Source organism: Myotis lucifugus, unplaced genomic scaffold (genome assembly GCF_000147115.1).
Source record: "Myotis lucifugus unplaced genomic scaffold, Myoluc2.0 scaffold_63, whole genome shotgun sequence".
Lineage (NCBI taxonomy): Eukaryota > Metazoa > Chordata > Mammalia > Chiroptera > Vespertilionidae > Myotis > Myotis lucifugus.
Genome location: NW_005871111.1, coordinates 4786771 through 4805783, shown reverse-complemented (window position 1 = coordinate 4805783; position 19013 = coordinate 4786771). Strand labels below are relative to the sequence as shown.

The 19013-nt window shown below is 42.6% G+C and overlaps 1 protein-coding gene across 1 annotated transcript in view; it reads right to left on the bottom strand.

The window, feature by feature from the left end:
* The window catches only part of PDE4B (phosphodiesterase 4B), a 341369-nt gene that overhangs the window by 111563 nt on the left and 210793 nt on the right, over positions 1 to 19013 (bottom strand). The window contains exons 2-4 of the mRNA XM_006089790.3: positions 12086 to 12280; positions 4142 to 4178; positions 3947 to 4017 (exon numbers count right to left, since the gene is read on the bottom strand). Of these exons, the coding sequence (XP_006089852.1) occupies positions 3947 to 4017; positions 4142 to 4178; positions 12086 to 12280 (303 nt within the window). The remainder of the gene's footprint in view (positions 1 to 3946; positions 4018 to 4141; positions 4179 to 12085; positions 12281 to 19013) is intronic.

Below are 19013 nucleotides of genomic sequence, written 5' to 3'. Positions count from 1 at the left end.
AAGCTCAGACAGACACTGGAATGCTTTCAGGCAGAGCAAAGAGCCAAAAGATAAAGGAAATCTTGACTTAGGAGAAGTAGAGTTCTATGTGGGAGTTCCTTTTCATATAATAAACTACACTCCAGATATCTCATGAAAACCACTCCAAAAACACATTATTGCTTAAATGTTACATCAAAGGCAAGGGGTAGCACTCTGGAACCCAAGTCAAATATCCCAGAGAACAATTTCTGAGTTCCATGAATCTTACGTGTTCAGTTGTTAGGATAAGTATATCTGTGGGGCAAGGGGGTCGGGGAACGCTCAGGACAGTGGACCTATCCCTGGTGGATATTAGGTTTTCTTTATCTGTTTGAGAATATTGACTATCTAAGAATAGAACATAATGCATTATGGACCCTGCGTTGAACTTCTGTTGGTTGATGTTGATTTCAAGGAGGTACTTGAAAATGAAACAATCAACTCTGTACAAATATGGGTATGGATTCAAGAAAGATCATTCACAAAGATCGTACAGCTGGAAATCTATTTTATTTAGTGAGTGTGGTTTCGTTGGAACCCAAGATGATACAAAGGGCCATGATTTTGGGGGGTGGTCCTCAGTCAGAGAATGAGCCCTTGGTGAGCTCTGAATATGGCAATTTCAGTCTAAGGGTACTCAGTTCCTGAAGATTTATGTGGCCCAAAACACCCAAGACTATAGAAAAACCTGATTCTCAAGAAAGCAGTTTCAGCTGACATAGTCTATTAATCAGCAATGTTTATGCTCATTGGTAGACTATGAACAATACTAAGAACATCTAAGCTCCGTGCTAACAAACTAGTAACTGAAAATCAAACATCCCTCTGATACCGTACTCTGATCCCCCCTACACCCCCCCCCAGCCTTAACTCCTTGGAGCTATTTAATGTAGTGATCTTGAGTCATGATCTGCTAGGAAGCCTTTGGGAAGTGTATTTATTGATTCCTTCTTCCCTAATTACAACCTTCATCATCTTGGCCCAGGGCTTCACTCCTCATACTTTAATTCCTGAAAACACTCTCATAGCTCATGTCTCTGACTTCAAGCTCTCTGACCTTCATCTATTTGTAAGTTCTTCTTAAATGACTCTCTGTTCCAAAGCCTTCAGAAATTTCTTCTCATAACCCAGAAGACTTAATAGGGGTAGTGAATGGAAAGACCTCTGCAATGAGAGTCAGGATATCAGGTTTCAAGTATGACTCTGCTATTCACGAGAAGTGGTATGTTCTTGCACAAGTCATTTAATCTCCCTAAGCTTTGTTTCTTTATCCACAGAGTGGGGGCAACAATATCTGTCATGAATTTCATTTATGGTGATTGAAACCGAGATAATGAATGTGAAACCCTATAGTGTTACTTTATTTCTGGAATTTGGGAGAGAAATATAACTATCCTGTATAATAACAGCATAGTATGCAAATTGTCCCTTCGACTGGGAGTTGTCTGGGAGTTTGTCTAGGGGGCGGGGCCAGCCAGGGGAAGGGAGGAAGTACCCAACCGGCAGCTGGCAGATGCACAGATTTCATGCACTGGGCCTCTAGTCAATTATAATAGCTCACATTTATTGAACATCTACTATGTGATGTTATAAATGCTTTACAAGTGTCAACTCATTTAATCCTCAGAACAACACTATTTTACTGACTGGGAAACTGAAATGTAAAGGTTCATTTGCCCAAGTCACATAATTTTCAAGCCATAGAATTGGGTTATAAAGCCAGTAAGTATGGCCCTAAAGGCTGTATTCTAAAAAGAAAAAAGGTAGAAAAAGGAAAGGCATCACTTCTGAAAAAGTAATTTTCTAAACAATTGGTGGTCTTTCTCAGATAATTATTTAGTGAGAACTCATATGTATGATAAATATTTATAAGGCACTCACTATGTGTCAGGCATTCTGCTAATTCTTGGAAATTCAAGAAAAAGTAATTGTAATTCTCAAGGGGCACATTGTCCAGTGGTGGACAGAGATCCCTAAGGTTTGCAGAGTGTTCTGGGAACACTGAGGGGTGCTCAGCCTGGCTTGGTGGAGTCAGGGAGAGCACCCTGGTGAAGGTGATTCTAGAGACAAGCTATAAAAACCAAGCAGGATTTAGCTAGACAATCACTGGCAGGAAGAGAGAGAGATTTTAGGAAGAGAGAACAGTAGGCCAGAATCAGGGTGGAGAACAGAACATGAAGAGAACAAGCAGACCATAATTGTTAGAATGTGATCCCATGTGAGACCTGGTCTGACTGTTCAGCACGGTATGATTTCCTACTACAATGAAAGCCCTGAAGGGGCAGAGAACTTGCATGTTTTGGTGTCACTATTGTATCACCAATGACTTGTACAAAGTGGGTGCTCAATAAATATTTCTTTTAAAAAATATATATTTTTATTGATTTCAGAGAGGAAGGGAGAGGGAGAAAGAGATAGAAATATCAATGATGAGAGAGAATCATTGATTGGCTGCCTCCTGCACACCCCACACTGGGGATCAAGCCCACAACTCAGGCATGTGCTCTGACCAGGAATCGAACCATGACCTCCTGGTTCATAGGTCGACGCTCAACCACTGAGCCACGCCAGCTGGGCAATACATATTTCTTAAATAAATATATATTCATGGATAAATAAATACTTGTTGGGTGAATTATTTAATAAATGACGAAACAGGGAGTACCATGGCAAAAGAGGCTGGCAAGTCTCTAGCTTTCATGCATATTGCATCAAATATAAACCCAAATAACTATCCATCAAACTAATTTGAGCTGGATATGAGGTGCCTTGGGTGCCAAGTGTCCACAGTTAAACTTTATCTGAATGACAAGAGTGAGCCGTGGAAATGCCTCAAGCTGGAGAGGGATGTGGTCAGATAGTACGTGAGAACAGTCACTCTGGTGGCAGTTTGGGCAATAGTTTAGAGGGGAGAACATTGTTGGGAAAGATTCCACTGGGTTATGTAGAGCTCCCACAGGAGGTTCTGTAACAAATTACAGAACAATGAAATAAAAAGTAAGCTTTCAAAGCAGGGTCTCCTCTCACCTTTAACAACTCCACTCCATGAAAAGGTGGATAAAAGCAAAATAGAGGGTTGATGAATAATTTCACAAAGACTAAAAGACACGGTGTTCTATAGCCAGCACTGGCTGGAAAAATCAGGATATTCAGGATTTGGCCCTAGTATGTCTATAACCTATGATGTGGAAGTCTGGGTTTCTCCTCCTGAAAAACAAAGAGGTTGAATAAATGGCTTCAAAGGTCTCCTTCAGCCCTCCTATTCCAGGAACATGAACATGATTCTGTGACCTTGTGAGCCCTATGATGACCTTAAAAAATACTGGATAGTGAACTTCATAGCATTTAGACAAACAGGTTGACATGATTTCAGAAGAGAAAGTTCCTGTAGGAATATCAAGTTCAAACCCTCAATTTTACAGATGAGGGGACCAAGGTTCACTGAAATGACCATGTTTATGTAGTCAGTTGAGGGGAAAGAAGAAGATAATCAAATTGCATGAACTTGTTTACATATTATCAAAATATAGGCTAGTTGGACTTGAACTTTTTGGTATTTTTAATTTGAAGTTGAATCTCTGGATTCATTAATAATTATTCCAAAAGAATTTAAATAGAATTTTTTGCCATTACTGCTAAGTATTCATACTTTCCAAAGTAGTAAATATAACAGTCAACAAAATTCTCATTTCATGCTTTCATTTGTTAAAGGTACAGAGGCAAATAAGATCCAGACGAATTTCTAACATTTTACCAGTTCTAAAATTTTATGGTACTCCATCTTATTTTAAAATTTCATCCTGTATCTTAAATTAGCTTGGGTGGCAAATTTCCATGAAATAGTTTTTTGTTCGTTTTTAAGTGCTATTCAGTGGTTTTGCCTCTATGAAAGGGATTCCTAATTCCACAAAAAGTCCATGCTTACTTGTTGGATGTTCCATGAAGGTTTGTCAGTAGAGTGAAGTTGTTTCTCACACTTCTCAAGCTGGCGAGGACCTAGAAGATAAAGGTTTCAAATGTTTAGAAACAAAAGGAGATAAATGGGAGCATTCAGAAGCCACGCTTAGAAACTACACCCAGAGATGAAGGGAGAGAGAGCGAGGGCCAGCATGATACATACCTGGGCAAAAGGCGTTACAATCAAGTCATCGCCGTGTCTGGTGGAAAAAGAGAAAAGCAACATTTAAACATGCATTCGAATGATAACTGTGGCACATAAGCTGTCATATGAAACTTTATCAGCGTTAGCAACACAAATGATATACTGAAGTCCTTCTACCTAGATATAAGGCAGGACTGCTTTCAGCATACGTGGGGATCTCAGGAACTTGAAGAAAAAACCCATCACCACCAGTTCATGGCTCCTAGATTTACAGTGACTACACATAAAAGCATTTGCAAGTAAGCATATATCCTCAGGGTATAGTCCCATTAAATAGCAGACCTAGAGGACTGTAATTCAAAGCGACTTGTGGGTTGCCAGAGCCAGGAAATTCAAAGGGAGGACTGCTCACAGGCACATACAGAGTTGGAAAAAATGGCATAACAGTCTGGATAAAGGTTAACTTTGGATTTCCTGGCTTTTGTTGATTTGAACCGCAGCCTTAATGCCATTTAAACACAGATTTCTGTCTGCAAATCCCATTACTTTTTGTTTTTCATATAACTTTTTTTTCTTAAAGTACCCAGGGAAAAGCTCTTAATGCAAGTGCACTGACTGAACCTACTATTACCATATCGTTGTTGTTCATTTTGTCCCAAAGATCTGATTAAGCTGTACCTAGTATTATGTGAATCTGTACTTGGGAACGGACAAAGTGTGTTTTCAGAAATGTATTCTCTCTCTGCCATGTGCTTTGATGATAAGTCGACTTAAACCCACCTGCAGCAAACGCTCCATTAAAGTCATTAGAAGACAGTCTGCCTGAGCTGCAGACACAGAACCAGGCCAATTTGCTATCACAGCATGAATCATAGCAGCCACACACCAGTCGGTTGACAATGAGCTTCCTTTACTGTCTGTCTTCATGATCACCATACAAATATGGCACCTTCTTAGTTAATTACGAACACAACCAGCAATTATTAAGCACCTGCCCATTAACTGGCCTTGTGTGAGGCCTGGGGGTGCACAGTTGAACACTTCTGTGCATGAGCGCCTCTTCTCTAACACAGGTTTTACTTTGGGCTCTTATTTAATATAATATTTTCCCCTGCTTATCTTTGTCATATCTAGAAGTTCTCCTTCAATTTAGTCAAGTAAGCCTGCTGCACATTAACTTTGTACTATGACTATAAAAATAATACTGACAAGCATATGCATGCTTCGCACAGTTACCATATGTCAGGCCCTATGCTAAGCACCGTATGTGCAGTATCTCTTTTTCAATGCTTGTGATAAGACTTAAGGCAGGCACTCTTAATACACCGATTTTATAGATGGTATCGAGGTTCAGAGAAGTTAAGCAACTGCTTAACTAGCACATAAGGAATAAGTGAAATTACTTAAGACTATTAGATTCCAAAAGTCTGTGCTTTTCATCATTATGTTTCCTATTTTACGGTGACTCTGCATAGCTGACAGATTGAATTATACAGGATCCGTGACCACAAGTTAAAACATAGGAGAGGAGACAGAAAAATATTCAAAACACAAAAACATTGCAATAGATAGTATAAATACAGAATATGGATACTCAATGGGGTGTAAAAGAGAGGTGATAACTACAGATTAGGGGAAGTAGGAAAGGGTTGATTGAATGGATGGTATAAGATGAACTCTTAAGGGCAAACTTTAAATGGAGTGGATGGTAGATGCTGCCCATGAGAGAAACTGCCAGAACAAAGGCGTTGAAATGGGAAGTACTGAACATACTCAGCAAGATGCTCTGTGGCTGTCTGGGTGGAGCTGAGCACATTGTAGAGGATCAGACTAGAAGTTCCCCCATGCCCATATTATGGACAGAATCGACAATGGTTGTAGAGTTGGTGCTCAACTCAGAAGCAAGAAATGTGCCAGTGAAGGTCTTTGTGAGACAGGCAAAGAGAAAAGTGCTCTAGAAAGTAAAATGCTATTGACAACAAGAGATACATGGAAGAGAAGACAAAGCCAGGAAAATAGGGGGATATTGCAGTCATTCAGATGAGAGGAAATAGGTGAGGCAGAGGAAGAAACTGAAAAAAGACAATGGGAAGAAACCCTACTAGTAAACATCTTGCCAAGAATAAGGGGTCATAAAGAGATGTTCTTTTCAGTTTCAAAAATGGGTACCTGGGAAAATAGTGAAGTCATGAATAGAAATGAAAAAGTGAGGAGGAACTGGTGGAGGAGTTGTGTCACTTTCCCACATGCTGGGTTTTAAGAGATTTGTGGGAGACATCAAGCAGGAAGACTGAACTATGGGAATTAGAGTATAGATTTAGGAGTGACCTACAACCACAGGGATTGTGAAAGCAATGGCAGGGATGGCTTCCTGAGGTTGGGGACATGTTTAGAGAGAGCCAATGGAAGACCCTCGGGGTTCACAGAAGGAGCCAAGGAAATGAGCAGTTGTGACCAATGCAAGGTGCTGCCCTGCATCTAGGTCTGCCCCTTCCCAAGCTATTTTCTTGAGTTGAACTTCATATGGGTGAACTATCTTGCTGTGTGTTCAGATTTTTGCTGTGAAGTTTACATTGTTCTGAAGACACTGGGTTGAGTTGGTGATAAGGTAATGGAGTTAAGTAGATCATCTATGGCTCCTGGATTTCTGGAGTCGACAAAAGCTAAATAATATAAGCAAATCGCATATGTAGTATTTAAAGCTAACAGATGCAGTGTTGCATAATGAGGAGTTACTATACAAACTAATGGTTAAAAGGTGGTAAACAAACATTAAGAGGGCCCCATGTCAACATGGCTATTAGGGAACTTATGAAGATTAGGAAAGAAGAACATTGAGAAGCAGAAGATGGACATGCAGATCCCCAGCACTGGCTCCATTAAAGGGATATGAGCTGCAAAAGCTAACGCTGTAGGTCAATAGCTGCTAGAGAAATGATCAGCTAATTCATAGGTAATTTATAGCAAGGACAGGAAAAAACAAAGCAAAACAAAAAAACTCATATTTAAGTACAGATGGATGATTTATGAAGCTACTCTAAAATTTTAAATCAGAATTTGATATGTTAATCATTAAGAATAAAATGACATGGAAATAACAAACTACTTGATTGGTTATGGAAAAGCGATGTATTTAGTTTCCCAAACCACTAGAGAGGGCAGAGACTCTCAAGGAGGCCAGATAATCAGAAACATGGCACTAGCACCATCTAGTGACAACACCAGCACATTACAATTTGATAGAGTAATTGGAGATGAGAACACTGGGTCTTAGAATTGAGTGTAGGTCTCAATTTAATAGTTTTCTGGAAAGCAAAAATGCTTATGCTACTGCTATATTCTAGATATTATTAATTTCTGTTTCATACCCACACATAGAATTTCACTTGTATTTTTTCTTGCAACACTGATTTTAGTCTGTCTTATAGAGACACATATACTACTAGAGGCCTGATGCATGAAATTTGTTCAAGAGTAGGCCTTCCTTCCCCCGGCTGCTGGCACCGGCTTCCCTCTGGCACCCGGGACCCAGGCTTCTCTCACAGCTCCAACTTCATCTAGAAGGTCATCCGGAAGGATGTCTGGTCTAATTAGCTTATTATGCTTTTATTATCATAGATTATATGGAGCCAGCCAGCGTTGGTTTGTTTCTCAATGGCTCTCTTGCTAATTAGGAAACATCAGGCAATCTCTCTATGCCTCAGTTTCTTCTGCTGTAAAGTGGGATGTGACTCTTAGTGTTTTGCACATGAAAGCTCTTCAGTTATTTACAGTTATTCTTGTTAGTATTTGGCGTCATTACTATTATAGTTAAACAATTGTAGGTCTGTCTTCCCAGCTGGTGAGAACTCCTTTAGGATAGTCATGTCTGCCCCCATCACACTCAAGGGAACTATTTATGTTGTACTTTACAGTTTACAAGGCATCTTCGTAGACATCATTTCATGTGATAAGAGAATGTTCTTGGCCCTAGGGAATAGTGCAACCACCTATCTTGTTGGTCAAGACTGGAACCTCACAGCCAACCACAATCCCTGCTGATCCTAACTTGCAAATATTCATTAACTGCCCGCTGGATCTGCTCTAAGCTAGATCACCATCCTCTGCTTTGTGGATTACCAAAGCCTCCCATTTGGCTCTTGGATACTAGCCTTTAAGCTTGCCAACTCTCCCAACCAGTCTTCATACTGTAATCAGACCTATCTCTCAAAGACATTCCTCTAATTATGTATATTCTTGCTTCAAAACTTTTGGTAGCTCCCACTGCAGCATAAAGGCCAGCTCCTTAGCCTAGGCCCCTCATGATGAGGTTCCTGCTTACTTCTCTAGCCTCATCTTTCACCATTTTCTCTTCCGCTCACATTCTTGGCCTCGGTCACACTGAGCTGTGGTTTCCCACAATGCTCCTGACAACTAGAGAGTTAGTTAGCACGCTGCCCTTCCTCATGCACCCCCTTCTTCTTTGCTGTCTTCCAGCTTAGCTATAACTCCTCAGCTGGGCTACCTACCCTGCCGGGCTGGACCTCTCAAAGTCCTGTGCATACCTTTGTAGGATTGCCCTTACTTGAGAGTATTAAAACTGCCTATTGACTTACTAATTTTTTCACCTCCCTGGAAGATACAGATGTCCAATTTGTTAGCAAAGTGCCTAAATTCAAGTAAGTTTTTTTAAAGAAACTCTGAATATGATCCTCATAACATCTGGAAAAGTAGTCAGAGGTTAATACCATTATTTTTATTTTTCATCCTCCTTTAGTGTCTGTTATGTACTGGATATCCTATAGTTTAATTGCCTAGACTCCCTGAGTTTTAAGCGTTGGTCCCCCATTTATTGGGCAGGCTACTTAATCTTTCTGTGCTCCAATGCCCTTATCTTTAAGATAAGAAAATTATAGTACCAACCATATTGGGGTTATGGAGATTAAATGAGTTAAAATCTATAAAGTACTTTAAATAGTACATAGCACATAGGCAATGCTCGATAAATGTGTGCTTTTATTTACAGATAATTTAGTGTCTTAAAGCCATGTGGGATAGTAGTCAAGTCTAACTCAAGTCCTAGACAACACAGTGTTCTAGTATTTTTGGGTAGTCAATCAATCAGCAGGTGGGCTGTTATTTCTGCTTTTCCTCTTGGTTGTTGGGTCTCAGTTCCCTTGACTATTTGTTCTAGAGACAACTTAATGTGCACATAAATGGTGGCTTTAAAAAGCTGAGAAGAGATACTGGAGAGTTTAAAGCAGGGAGCAACAGGGCCAGTCCTATACAGGGATGGGGAACATATTTTCTGGCAAGAGCCATTTGGATATTTATAACATCATTCGCGGGCCATACAAAATTATCAACTTAAAAATTAGCCTGCTATATTAGGTCAAACATCTAATTAACTCACCCCCAGTGCCTTGGCAGGGCCAGACCAAATGATTTCTAGAGCATTATATGGCCCTCGGGCCAGACACTCCCCACCCCTGCTCTATTTCAATTCACCCTGAAGAGTAATAATTGAATGCAATATCTTTAAAAGCATTCCTTCAGTTTAACTCAAGATACCTGTGCGATACTGGGTTTTCCAACATGGTCCTGGTAAAATAAAATGCCAGATAAATCTGGATATTATTCAAGTTTCACTTCTTGTTTTGTTGAGAAATATAAATTCCTAAATTGACAAAGATGTAAAAATTTTAATGTAATGTTGAAATATTTGCAACACCAAATGCTGTGCTATTTTTATTCATGCAAAGATTTTAATGCATCTTATTTTTAGTGTCTATAATAGGAGGGGATTATGTTGCCAACTGTTTTTTCTTGAGAAGGGCTGTTGTTTATTATGAAAGTGTGCCTTCTTACTTTTCATTTTAACAATTGAGGGTGATACTAGATAACATATACGATCCCTACTTGTCTCAATTTAAAGTTGGCGATACTATGTTAGTTCTAAAGTTTGGGAAACATTTTGCTGCTTGGTAAAACTGAAAAGAGGGAAAACCATTAGTATCAGGGATTCCGAATGCAGAGGCATTCAGAATTAGATTTTGTTTCTACAGCTACAGGCTGAGTTGGACTGTGATCATTAAGGTCTCTTCAGCTTCAAAATGTCTATAACCTTTTGATTCTAAGTAAGAAATCATCAGAGTTTAATCTGAAGTTTGATTAGAACCTTCTGAGGAGCCTCAGAAATGAAACTGAGACCCATCCTGCTGTTTGGCATGAGTCTGGGGAACCGTTATCTGCCTCCCAAAGACAGTCTTTCATCTGTGAGACGCCACATGAATGAGCTCTAATTACTTCCAGCTCACTCAATGCCCTGTGCTCCCCACACAGGAAGACTAGAAAGGTGTCACTCTTAGCAGAAGAGAGAATTCCAGGTATATCCACTGTCAAAGCTCCTCTCCCTTTGGTCAGAAACTTCCTTGGTTCTACATGATCTGCAGCAAAATGGTTACCTCTCTTCCAGCCTCAGGCACCTCAAATGTGCATCCATCTGTTTTCTACCTGGTAGTAGAGTCTACCTTGTAGTTTGAAGAACATAGGTGGCTAGAGTCCAACAGTTATAATATGGTCATTGGACATAGCACGGCATATCGTCATGGGAGGAGGGCAGGTTTCTCAGTCTCTCAGAGTCTCAGTTTCCTCATCTATACAGTGGAGACAATAATGGTACCAGGATTGTCGTGAAGATAAAAGAGATAACATATGTCAATGCACCTGGCCCTTGGCACGCACGCATTAAATGTTTGATCCCACTAATAGTAGGGTTATGTGGGTGTTCCTCTCATCTTCCTTACTTAACCGCCCTGAGAGCATGTAACCTTTTTGAGAATATCTGTTGTTGGTTTTTAACTCATCTGCGATTTTTCCACTGTTTTGTTAATTTTAAAAAAATGTATCTTGATTGTGGAAAATGTTACAGATGTCCCCCTTTCCACCCTTTGACCCCTTCCAGCCCTCACCTCCCCCTCTCCCCCCAAGTATATGGTATACTGCCCGTCACATAGGGGAGATTCAGTAAATATTTGCCAAGGGAATGAATAAGTGAATTTTGGCCTACCCAATTATTATTTTAGGGCAGGGGTGCTTCTATTAAAATTGGTTAGCAGAAATGCCCTGGGGAGTATTTTCTTACTGGTAGCTTTAAAATGCCCCCTGCCCCTTTCACAAGAGGGTGACCCTTTTTAGCTTCCTTTCCAATAGAGGAAGAGAGCCCAGTGGAATTTTCCAGGCTGGCGCCTGAAGGGAGCTACGAATATTTTTATAACATATGATGTTAAAAACAACTGTACGTGTGCCCAGAAACCTTTTAAGGCATGCATTTCAGCATCCAATTTTATTTGGTTTCGAAAATTTAATAAACAAGTAACACAATTCCGCCGTTGTTCTTTAAATGAAAATTAGAGATCTACAATTAATAGCAGCAAAACAGAACATGAGCTGTGCTTAATAAGACGGTGGAGGATGTGTGTCGTGTCTCACCAAGGAGCCGGGCAACAAGTGGGCATTGTGTTCATGTTCCAGAGAAAGGACACAGACATGTGGCTGGAAGGCAGACGATTAAATGTCACCCAGCAAAGGCCACTGAGAGAGGACGCATGTCACCAACCACCATTTTTCTTCTCTACTGTAGCCTCATGTCGCACACGCTGTGGAAAATTTAAGCGCGATTTGTAAGAAGTGTTAAGGTTCTCATCTTCTCATAAACGCTTTAGCAGTTCAGAGAATGAGGCCAAAAAAATATCAGTAACAGATGTGAACTGAACACTGGGCCGGAGGCATGTGACACCCTTGGAGACCCTAGCTCTAGAGCATTAAAGTCCTCACGATGGTCATCACCATCACCTCTGCTCACACTCATTTGCCTCCTTGCTCCTCCCTGCGGGCTAAGGGGGAAGTGTTGCTGCTGCTGCTGAGACAGGGTTAAGGATGAGGTCAGAGTGAGCCCGGAAACCAGATGGAGCTGGTACTCACTGCTCGCTGGGAAGCGAAGAGTTTCTCGACATCGCCTTTGGTGACAGGTCATAGTCGCTGTCTGATCTGTAGAGAAAGGACTCTCTGCGCTGGCTGTGCCCGGGAAAGGTGGCGTGAAGTACCAACCCAGAGGAAGAGCTGGCCTGGGGGTCCAGCGGGCTGCGACCTGGGGAAGGGCCATTTTCCACATCAAAGCTGAAAAAGAGAGCAGAAAACTCTGGTCACGTGGCAGCATGCGGGAGGGCGTCGGACACACAGACAATGCACGCTGATGTGTGCCAGGCACTTGACGTAAAACTTCACACTGTATGGAAAGTTTTAATACTCCGAACAGCTTTGAGTTGTAGTCATTACTATTCCCACTTTGCATAAAGGAAACACTCCCACAGAAGTTCAGTCATTAGCAAAGAACAGAGCCAGGATTGGAATCCCGGAGCAGAGCAACAACTTTGACAATTTCAAAATGAGAGCCGACCACAAAATAACTCGGTGATGATAAGCGGCCCGGAGGCAGCGCTAACAGTGCTCTAGGTGTCAGACACTGAACCATCGCTTGAATGAGTCTTCCTAGTGGGGAGACTTCTTCCTGCCAGAAATAACTCTCACAGTGTCATTAAAGAGGCAACACCCATATTTCTGAATGTTTCCGGACAAAGTGCTATCCTGAAATCATCCACTGGCTGACTGGCTAGGAGGTCCAATCTGAGATTTAATATTCACATGCAAGGTTAACCACAGAGGAGAACTTAATCTGATAATGTCAAATTACCCTCAAGGGCTGCAGAGTTTTATCTCTGAAGGAGGGTACAGCCACTCGCTCCAGCAGAGGCGTGCCATTAAGATTTCTGGTCAGTCTCCCTCACTGGGGGTAAATTATTTGAACAAGCTCTGGTCAATCAACACACAGGAGCAGTAGAGATTTTCTCTGATGTGCCCATCCTGGTATTGCCTGAGGCGCCGTGTGTCCTTCCCATGCTCTCCATCATCTCCTCTACACTTTCCTTGTGTGCACAGCCTCCCTGAGCCTCAAAGTGACAGTCACTGTCTTGCCCAGCATTTCTCTAAACCACTCACTGCTCCCCAGCTAACGCTCTGCAGGCAGGTGTTGGAGAAGGTACGGGGCTGGGATGTTCTCTTTGCCAAGTCAGACCACAACAGTGGGCTTCCTCTGTACTCATCCAGCTGCCATCACTTAGTTCTACGTGCATGGTCCTTTTCTCGCACTAGTTCTTACAACCTGCTCTTTTGGCGAGGATTTTGCTTATATTTCTTTAGTTTACAAATTGCTTTCTGATTCATTATTCCACTTACCCCCTCATCACAACCCTGTAAATGTAGATCCCACTGTACATTTGAGGGAAATGAGGCTTAGAGAATGTCACAGACGTTGCTCAATGTCACAGAATGAGAATTGGAACACCCTAGTCTTCCAACTCATTTCTCCACTCTGGTCGCAGAGTTCCCGAAAGCCCTGCTGGGTGACAGGGTGCAATTTCCCTCCAGTCTCTGGATTCAAACAAAATTTGTGTTTGGTATGTGGAGAGTCAGTCAGATTATGAGCAACCTTGGCTGTTAGCTTGAATGAGACAGGGAAGGCAGCAAATTACCCTGAAGCTGTAGGGTTCCCTGAAACAAGAAATCTATTAATTGAAAGGAGAAATGACAGAAGGCAGGGCTAGCCTGCTTCCCCGGAGACCATTCTGAGAAGAGGCTTCCGCCAACCCACAAACTCCAGGTGTCTGATAAGAAGCAGTTAGCAAGACTCCCCTTAAAAGGTCAAGGAAAGGCCACAACAATCCAATACTCATTTGGGCACCCAAGGCGCTGCGGACAGGTTTTCACAGCAGGCTACGTGGCTGGGATGGGCTGTGCTTCACAGACTGTGAGCGAGCAGGCAGGTGGGCAGTGGTTCACATGTACCAGCCTGCTTGCCAGCCTGCCCGGAGGTAGGGCTATGTTGTAAGCCCAGTGAAAATGTAATGAAAGCTGACTTTCGAACTTTCCTTGGGCGAGATCTATACTAGTTGTTGAGCAAAATGAAGAGCTCCTTTGTGGATAAGGGCTCCTTGGGGCCACCCGGATCCTGTAGAACCAGCAGGTCCTGATGCTGGCCCTGAACTCTTCTTGAGGACAAAGAGGGTAGGTTCTTCCAAGGTGAGGATGGGACTCCATAAAGCTTAAGAGTGGGCATGAGCTGTGAAACTTCATGAGTGTTGATGTCGTTATTCACTTGGTATGTATCTGAACAGCCTTTACGGATATTAAAACATCGAAATGCTTTTGTACCAGCTGGCAGCCAGCCATTGTCCCAGGCCCTCCAGGTGACCGTGCAGGTGATCTCCTAACGAAAGGGCTGGTGTCTGGAGCAGCACGGGCCTCTGCCTTCAGCGCTATCGCTACCTTCAGCCTGTGCCCATTGAACTGGTCAGTGCCCATGAGGTACCAGTAATGGAATATTATGAATATCACTGCTGTGTATACATGTGCTGAAATCTTAGAAGAGGCGCCCAGTGGGTATGCCTACCACACTCTCAGAACTTTTTTCATTGAGGGTTTCCACCCGGGCTCACTCTGCTCTCTTTTCTGCCAGAGGTATTCCTGGTGGGCAGAAAATAAGTCCACAAGGCATTCTGCCCCCAGTGTCAGGTTCAGGAAAGTTTGGTCTTGCCAGGTAAGCAAGGACTAGATCCAGATACCAAAACTCTCTCCATGCTGCCCCCCCCCCCATTTTTACCCTGCCTGAACTCGGAGAAGAGCTTGCTGGAATTCAGAAGAAGCCAGGGAAGAATTCTCTGGTCCAAAGAAGCTGTCTCAGTGAGACAAATGGCCTTTCATATTCCCTGGGGCACTGTTTCAAAGCAACCAACACAGATGTACAACTTAGGAACAAACATGAATCACCAACCAGACACCAGCCCCAGTCACAGCAAAATTAGCGAGCAGACATCACAATGCGTCCCACAGATCCAGGGTGGGAGGAGGGGTGTGGGCAAGGGGGAGACTGAGGACACACTGAAGCAAAGTGAATATGCTATACAAATGGGAATACAATTCGAGAAGAAAATGGAATCTGAAATATCAGAAACAAACACATAAATGGGGTCATTATTTATTTAGGGTAATTTTTGCCTCTGCCTTAATCTAGCACACACATTTCACCTTTAGGTTTCTTTACACTAGAAAATATTACAAAAGTAATATAAGAATATTATATAAAACATAGATAATGGAGAAAAAACACTGCCTTTATTTGTAGCTTATATTAATAGAGAAAAATATACTGCCTTTATTTGCAGTTTAGTGTTTTTCCTTCTGAACATTTTCCCAGCAAGATTGGATCTTGACTTTTTTTAAAAAATATATTTTATTGATTTTTTACAGAGAGGAAGGAAGGAAGAAGGATAGTTAGAAACATCAATGAGAGAGAAACATCGATCAGCTGCCTCCTGCACACTCCCTACTGGGTATGTGCCCGCAACCAAGGTACATGCCCTTGACCGGAATCGAACCTGGGACCTTCGAGTCCACAGGCGGACGCTCTATCCACTGAGCCAAACCGGTTAGGGCTTGACTTTTCTTCACAAGTATTTTGCATTGTAGTGCAGTTTTCAGAATTATCATTTTCCATGGGCTACTTACTGGTTCATCCAGAAGCTGTAGCATTGTTTCTAGAGCATTTTTCCTCCTGTTGCCCCTCATACTTATGATTTGCAATAACATTGCAGTTGATATCCTTGAACTTGGAGCTACTTCAGTATTTAGGTCTTCAGAAGAGGCCACTCAGAATTTCAGGTAGATTACGAGAGGATGTCAATCATGAGTTTTGGAATATTTGACTGTACTGCCAGGAAGGGGCTGTCATTATCCAGCACAGGGACTGAAACAATTTTTCTAGGGTCAGAGACAACCCCCGACCCCCATCTCCTGTCCCAGCCCCGCTCTCTGAGGTCCAGGATCCTGTAGGCTGCCCTCCCACGAGATTCTGCCTGCTCCTCCCTGCTTCGGATGAGTGCCCTGGACTGATCAATGGCTTGTTGCCTAAGAACTAATATTTTAACCACTTTCTCCTGCTTTGTATCCAGAGTTCTCAGCTCCTTGGAGGCAGCGGTGGTCGTGGGTGATGCTGTGTATGAGGACTGGTGCTCCCTGTAACCGGAATGCCCTTCTCACCACTGTCTCCCGTATGCCACTGTCTTCAAAATCCAGCTCACATCACCTCTTCTAGTCAGTTTTCCCTGACACTGCAGCCGGTTCCATGGAGGTGCATGCTCCTCCTCTGTGCTCTCCTGCACTCCTTTACTGCGTGTGGCACTTGCTCCTCTCTCCTTATCTCTAAGGGAGAAGGGACCCAATGTCGCTCACTTTTGTGTCCCAGACATCTGGATTAGAGCCTTGTAAATAGTCTCCATCTGGATTAGAGCCTTGTAAACAGTCTCCAACAACTGTCAGCGAACCAACCAAAGAATACTGCAATTTATTGTGAAATATCTTTCCTATCTCTTCTCTCTTCCTGTCTCCTTACCCTTATCTCAGTTCCCACTGGCATGAGTTTCTGCTCTTCCCTTCAAATGAGTCTATGGAGATGTGGCATTAACTTATTTGATAAGCCTTGTGAGTCAATAATCTAGAAATAATAAAATAAAATACACTGCGGTGTTCCCCACCAACAAAACAAACTCACATAGAAAAGTCTCTGGCATTGATATTTCAGATGATGACCTCTGTATGCAAATCCTCAGGATGGGACAAGTTTTCCTGGATCAACTTCTGTTTGCCATCTTCTCATCTCTTTCTTTTTACTCAAAGCAGGGACACTCTCTGCCCCACACTTTCTCTCCTGGTTTTCACTCCCTAGGAATCCATGCGGAGCCAGCCCTGAGCTGGTGCAGGGACCTAGCCAGCAGATGGCAGAAGACAGCTACCGCTTCCTCGGGCTTCACCTCACAGCCTCCAAGCAGAGCAGGTGGGGCTGTGTGCCAGTCTTGGAGGGAGAAATAGGACTGAAGCCTTATTCATAAGCCTCAGAGGAAACACTAGGGATAAAGAGCAGGCCCACAAGGTGTTCATGAAACCTTTTATTAAACTAAGAAAGTTCTACTTCCAAGAATTCAAGCTAAGCCAGGTGGCTGCAGAACTGCCTGCAATTGTCCCCAGGGTGGTAGTTTTCTGATCCCCAATTACCTGCACACACCCCAATTTCTGTAACAAAGGCAGGAATAATTCACTTGCGAATCAGAGGAGATTTTTCCTTGAACTCAGTCTTTCTCTAGCTGAGTCTCTTTGGCTGATTCTAACGAACAGCCTCACTGAAAATATCACAAACTCTTCAAAGAGGTTTAGACTCCCAGGTCAGCAGAGGAGCTCACTACCATTTTGGAAAGTGCCCCGCTATCTCAGTTTTGCTCTTTTTTTCTTAAATATTACTCACTGATTATCTTCTACATCATCGAATTCTTAGCTCTGCCAGGCTAATTCTCTCCGATCCATTTCAAAGAGGAGAAAACGGAGGTTCCAAAGTGTGAAACTTTTTTGAAAAAAATCTAAAGTGTGACCTCGCCTCCATGTCCCCAAAACCCCCCTCTTGATCTCAGAACCTGCCACACTGGGCTGCATGCCTCTGTGTAGGGATCCCTTTCACTCCACTAGCCTGTGACCTTGAAGCAGGGACTAAGTCTCATTCATTTTTCAAAATCCTCACCTGAGGATATTTTTTTTGATTTTTAGAGCATGGAAGGGATGGAGGAGGGGGAGAGAGATACATTGATTGGTTGCCTCCCCCATGCACCCCAGCCAGGGCCGAGGATCAAACTTGCAACCAAGGTATATGCCCTTGACCAGGAATCAAACCAAGACCCTTTGGCCTTCTGACTGATGCTCTAACCACTGAGCAAACCAACCAGGGTGCCTTATTCATTTTTGTATTCTCAGGGCTTAGAGCTGAGTCTTATGCCAGAAGGCATAGAACAAATATTTGTTGAGGGGACGTGAGGACCTCACAGTTTTATTTCTCATCTGGAAAAAAGCCATTTCAGTTTGGATTCAAACTTCCGGCAGGGGATGACCTCAGAAGAGAGTTTCTACACAGAGTCTAAAGTTTCCTTTCTTCGTCCTTCCCCACCGTCCCCGCAGTATCCAAGGAACTCACTCCCAATCGTTTTGGTTTTTGAAAACTTTTGTGTCTATGAAAGGTGTATGTTTGTGTATAGAGTGTGTGTGTGTGTGTGTGTGTGTGTGTGTGTGTGTGTGTGTTGGGTGTATTCATGAAACAAAATGCTGTTTCTTTAAAGATTTACAAAATATTTCCCTCAATTGTATTCAGAAACTAACATCTTCAAATGCTTGCTTATCATTTTGATAAAAATAAATAACCATTTATTTATGTGCTTATATTGACCATCACCCCAGGGGGCTCTCTGGTCCCTGGAGATGGAAAGCTGCAGAGGAACGCCCACCCTTACCCACTTGATGGTGACTACTTTTATCCAGGGGTGGGCAAAGGCAAGCTTACAGTTGTGAGTATGTGAAACACACAGTTTATTCTTGGGTTATTACTTATTTATTCATTGTTGTATTTATTATTTATTATTATTAACCTACTTTTGTCCACTCTTGTATAATTCATGGTTGCAGGCTGCAACCGGTGCTGCTTTCTAATGAAGGACTTCACTGTGTGAGGTCACAGCCAGCATGACGGAGAGCCCATGTCCTGGCTGAGGGTAAGCAGACCTCCTCTGGTCACAGCTACAGCAGAATGTCATGGTTCGACCCTAAGAGCCTATTTCCAAAGTGTGTGACTTCCCTCCCGTAGTGTAGGAAGAACTGTGATGTGCAGCTCATCTGAATTCTAGAAGCAGCTTCCCTTTCTTCCAGGGGATTTGAAAATAACATTCATGGCAATAATCCCAAACTGCTTTCCCCACAGAAAGGT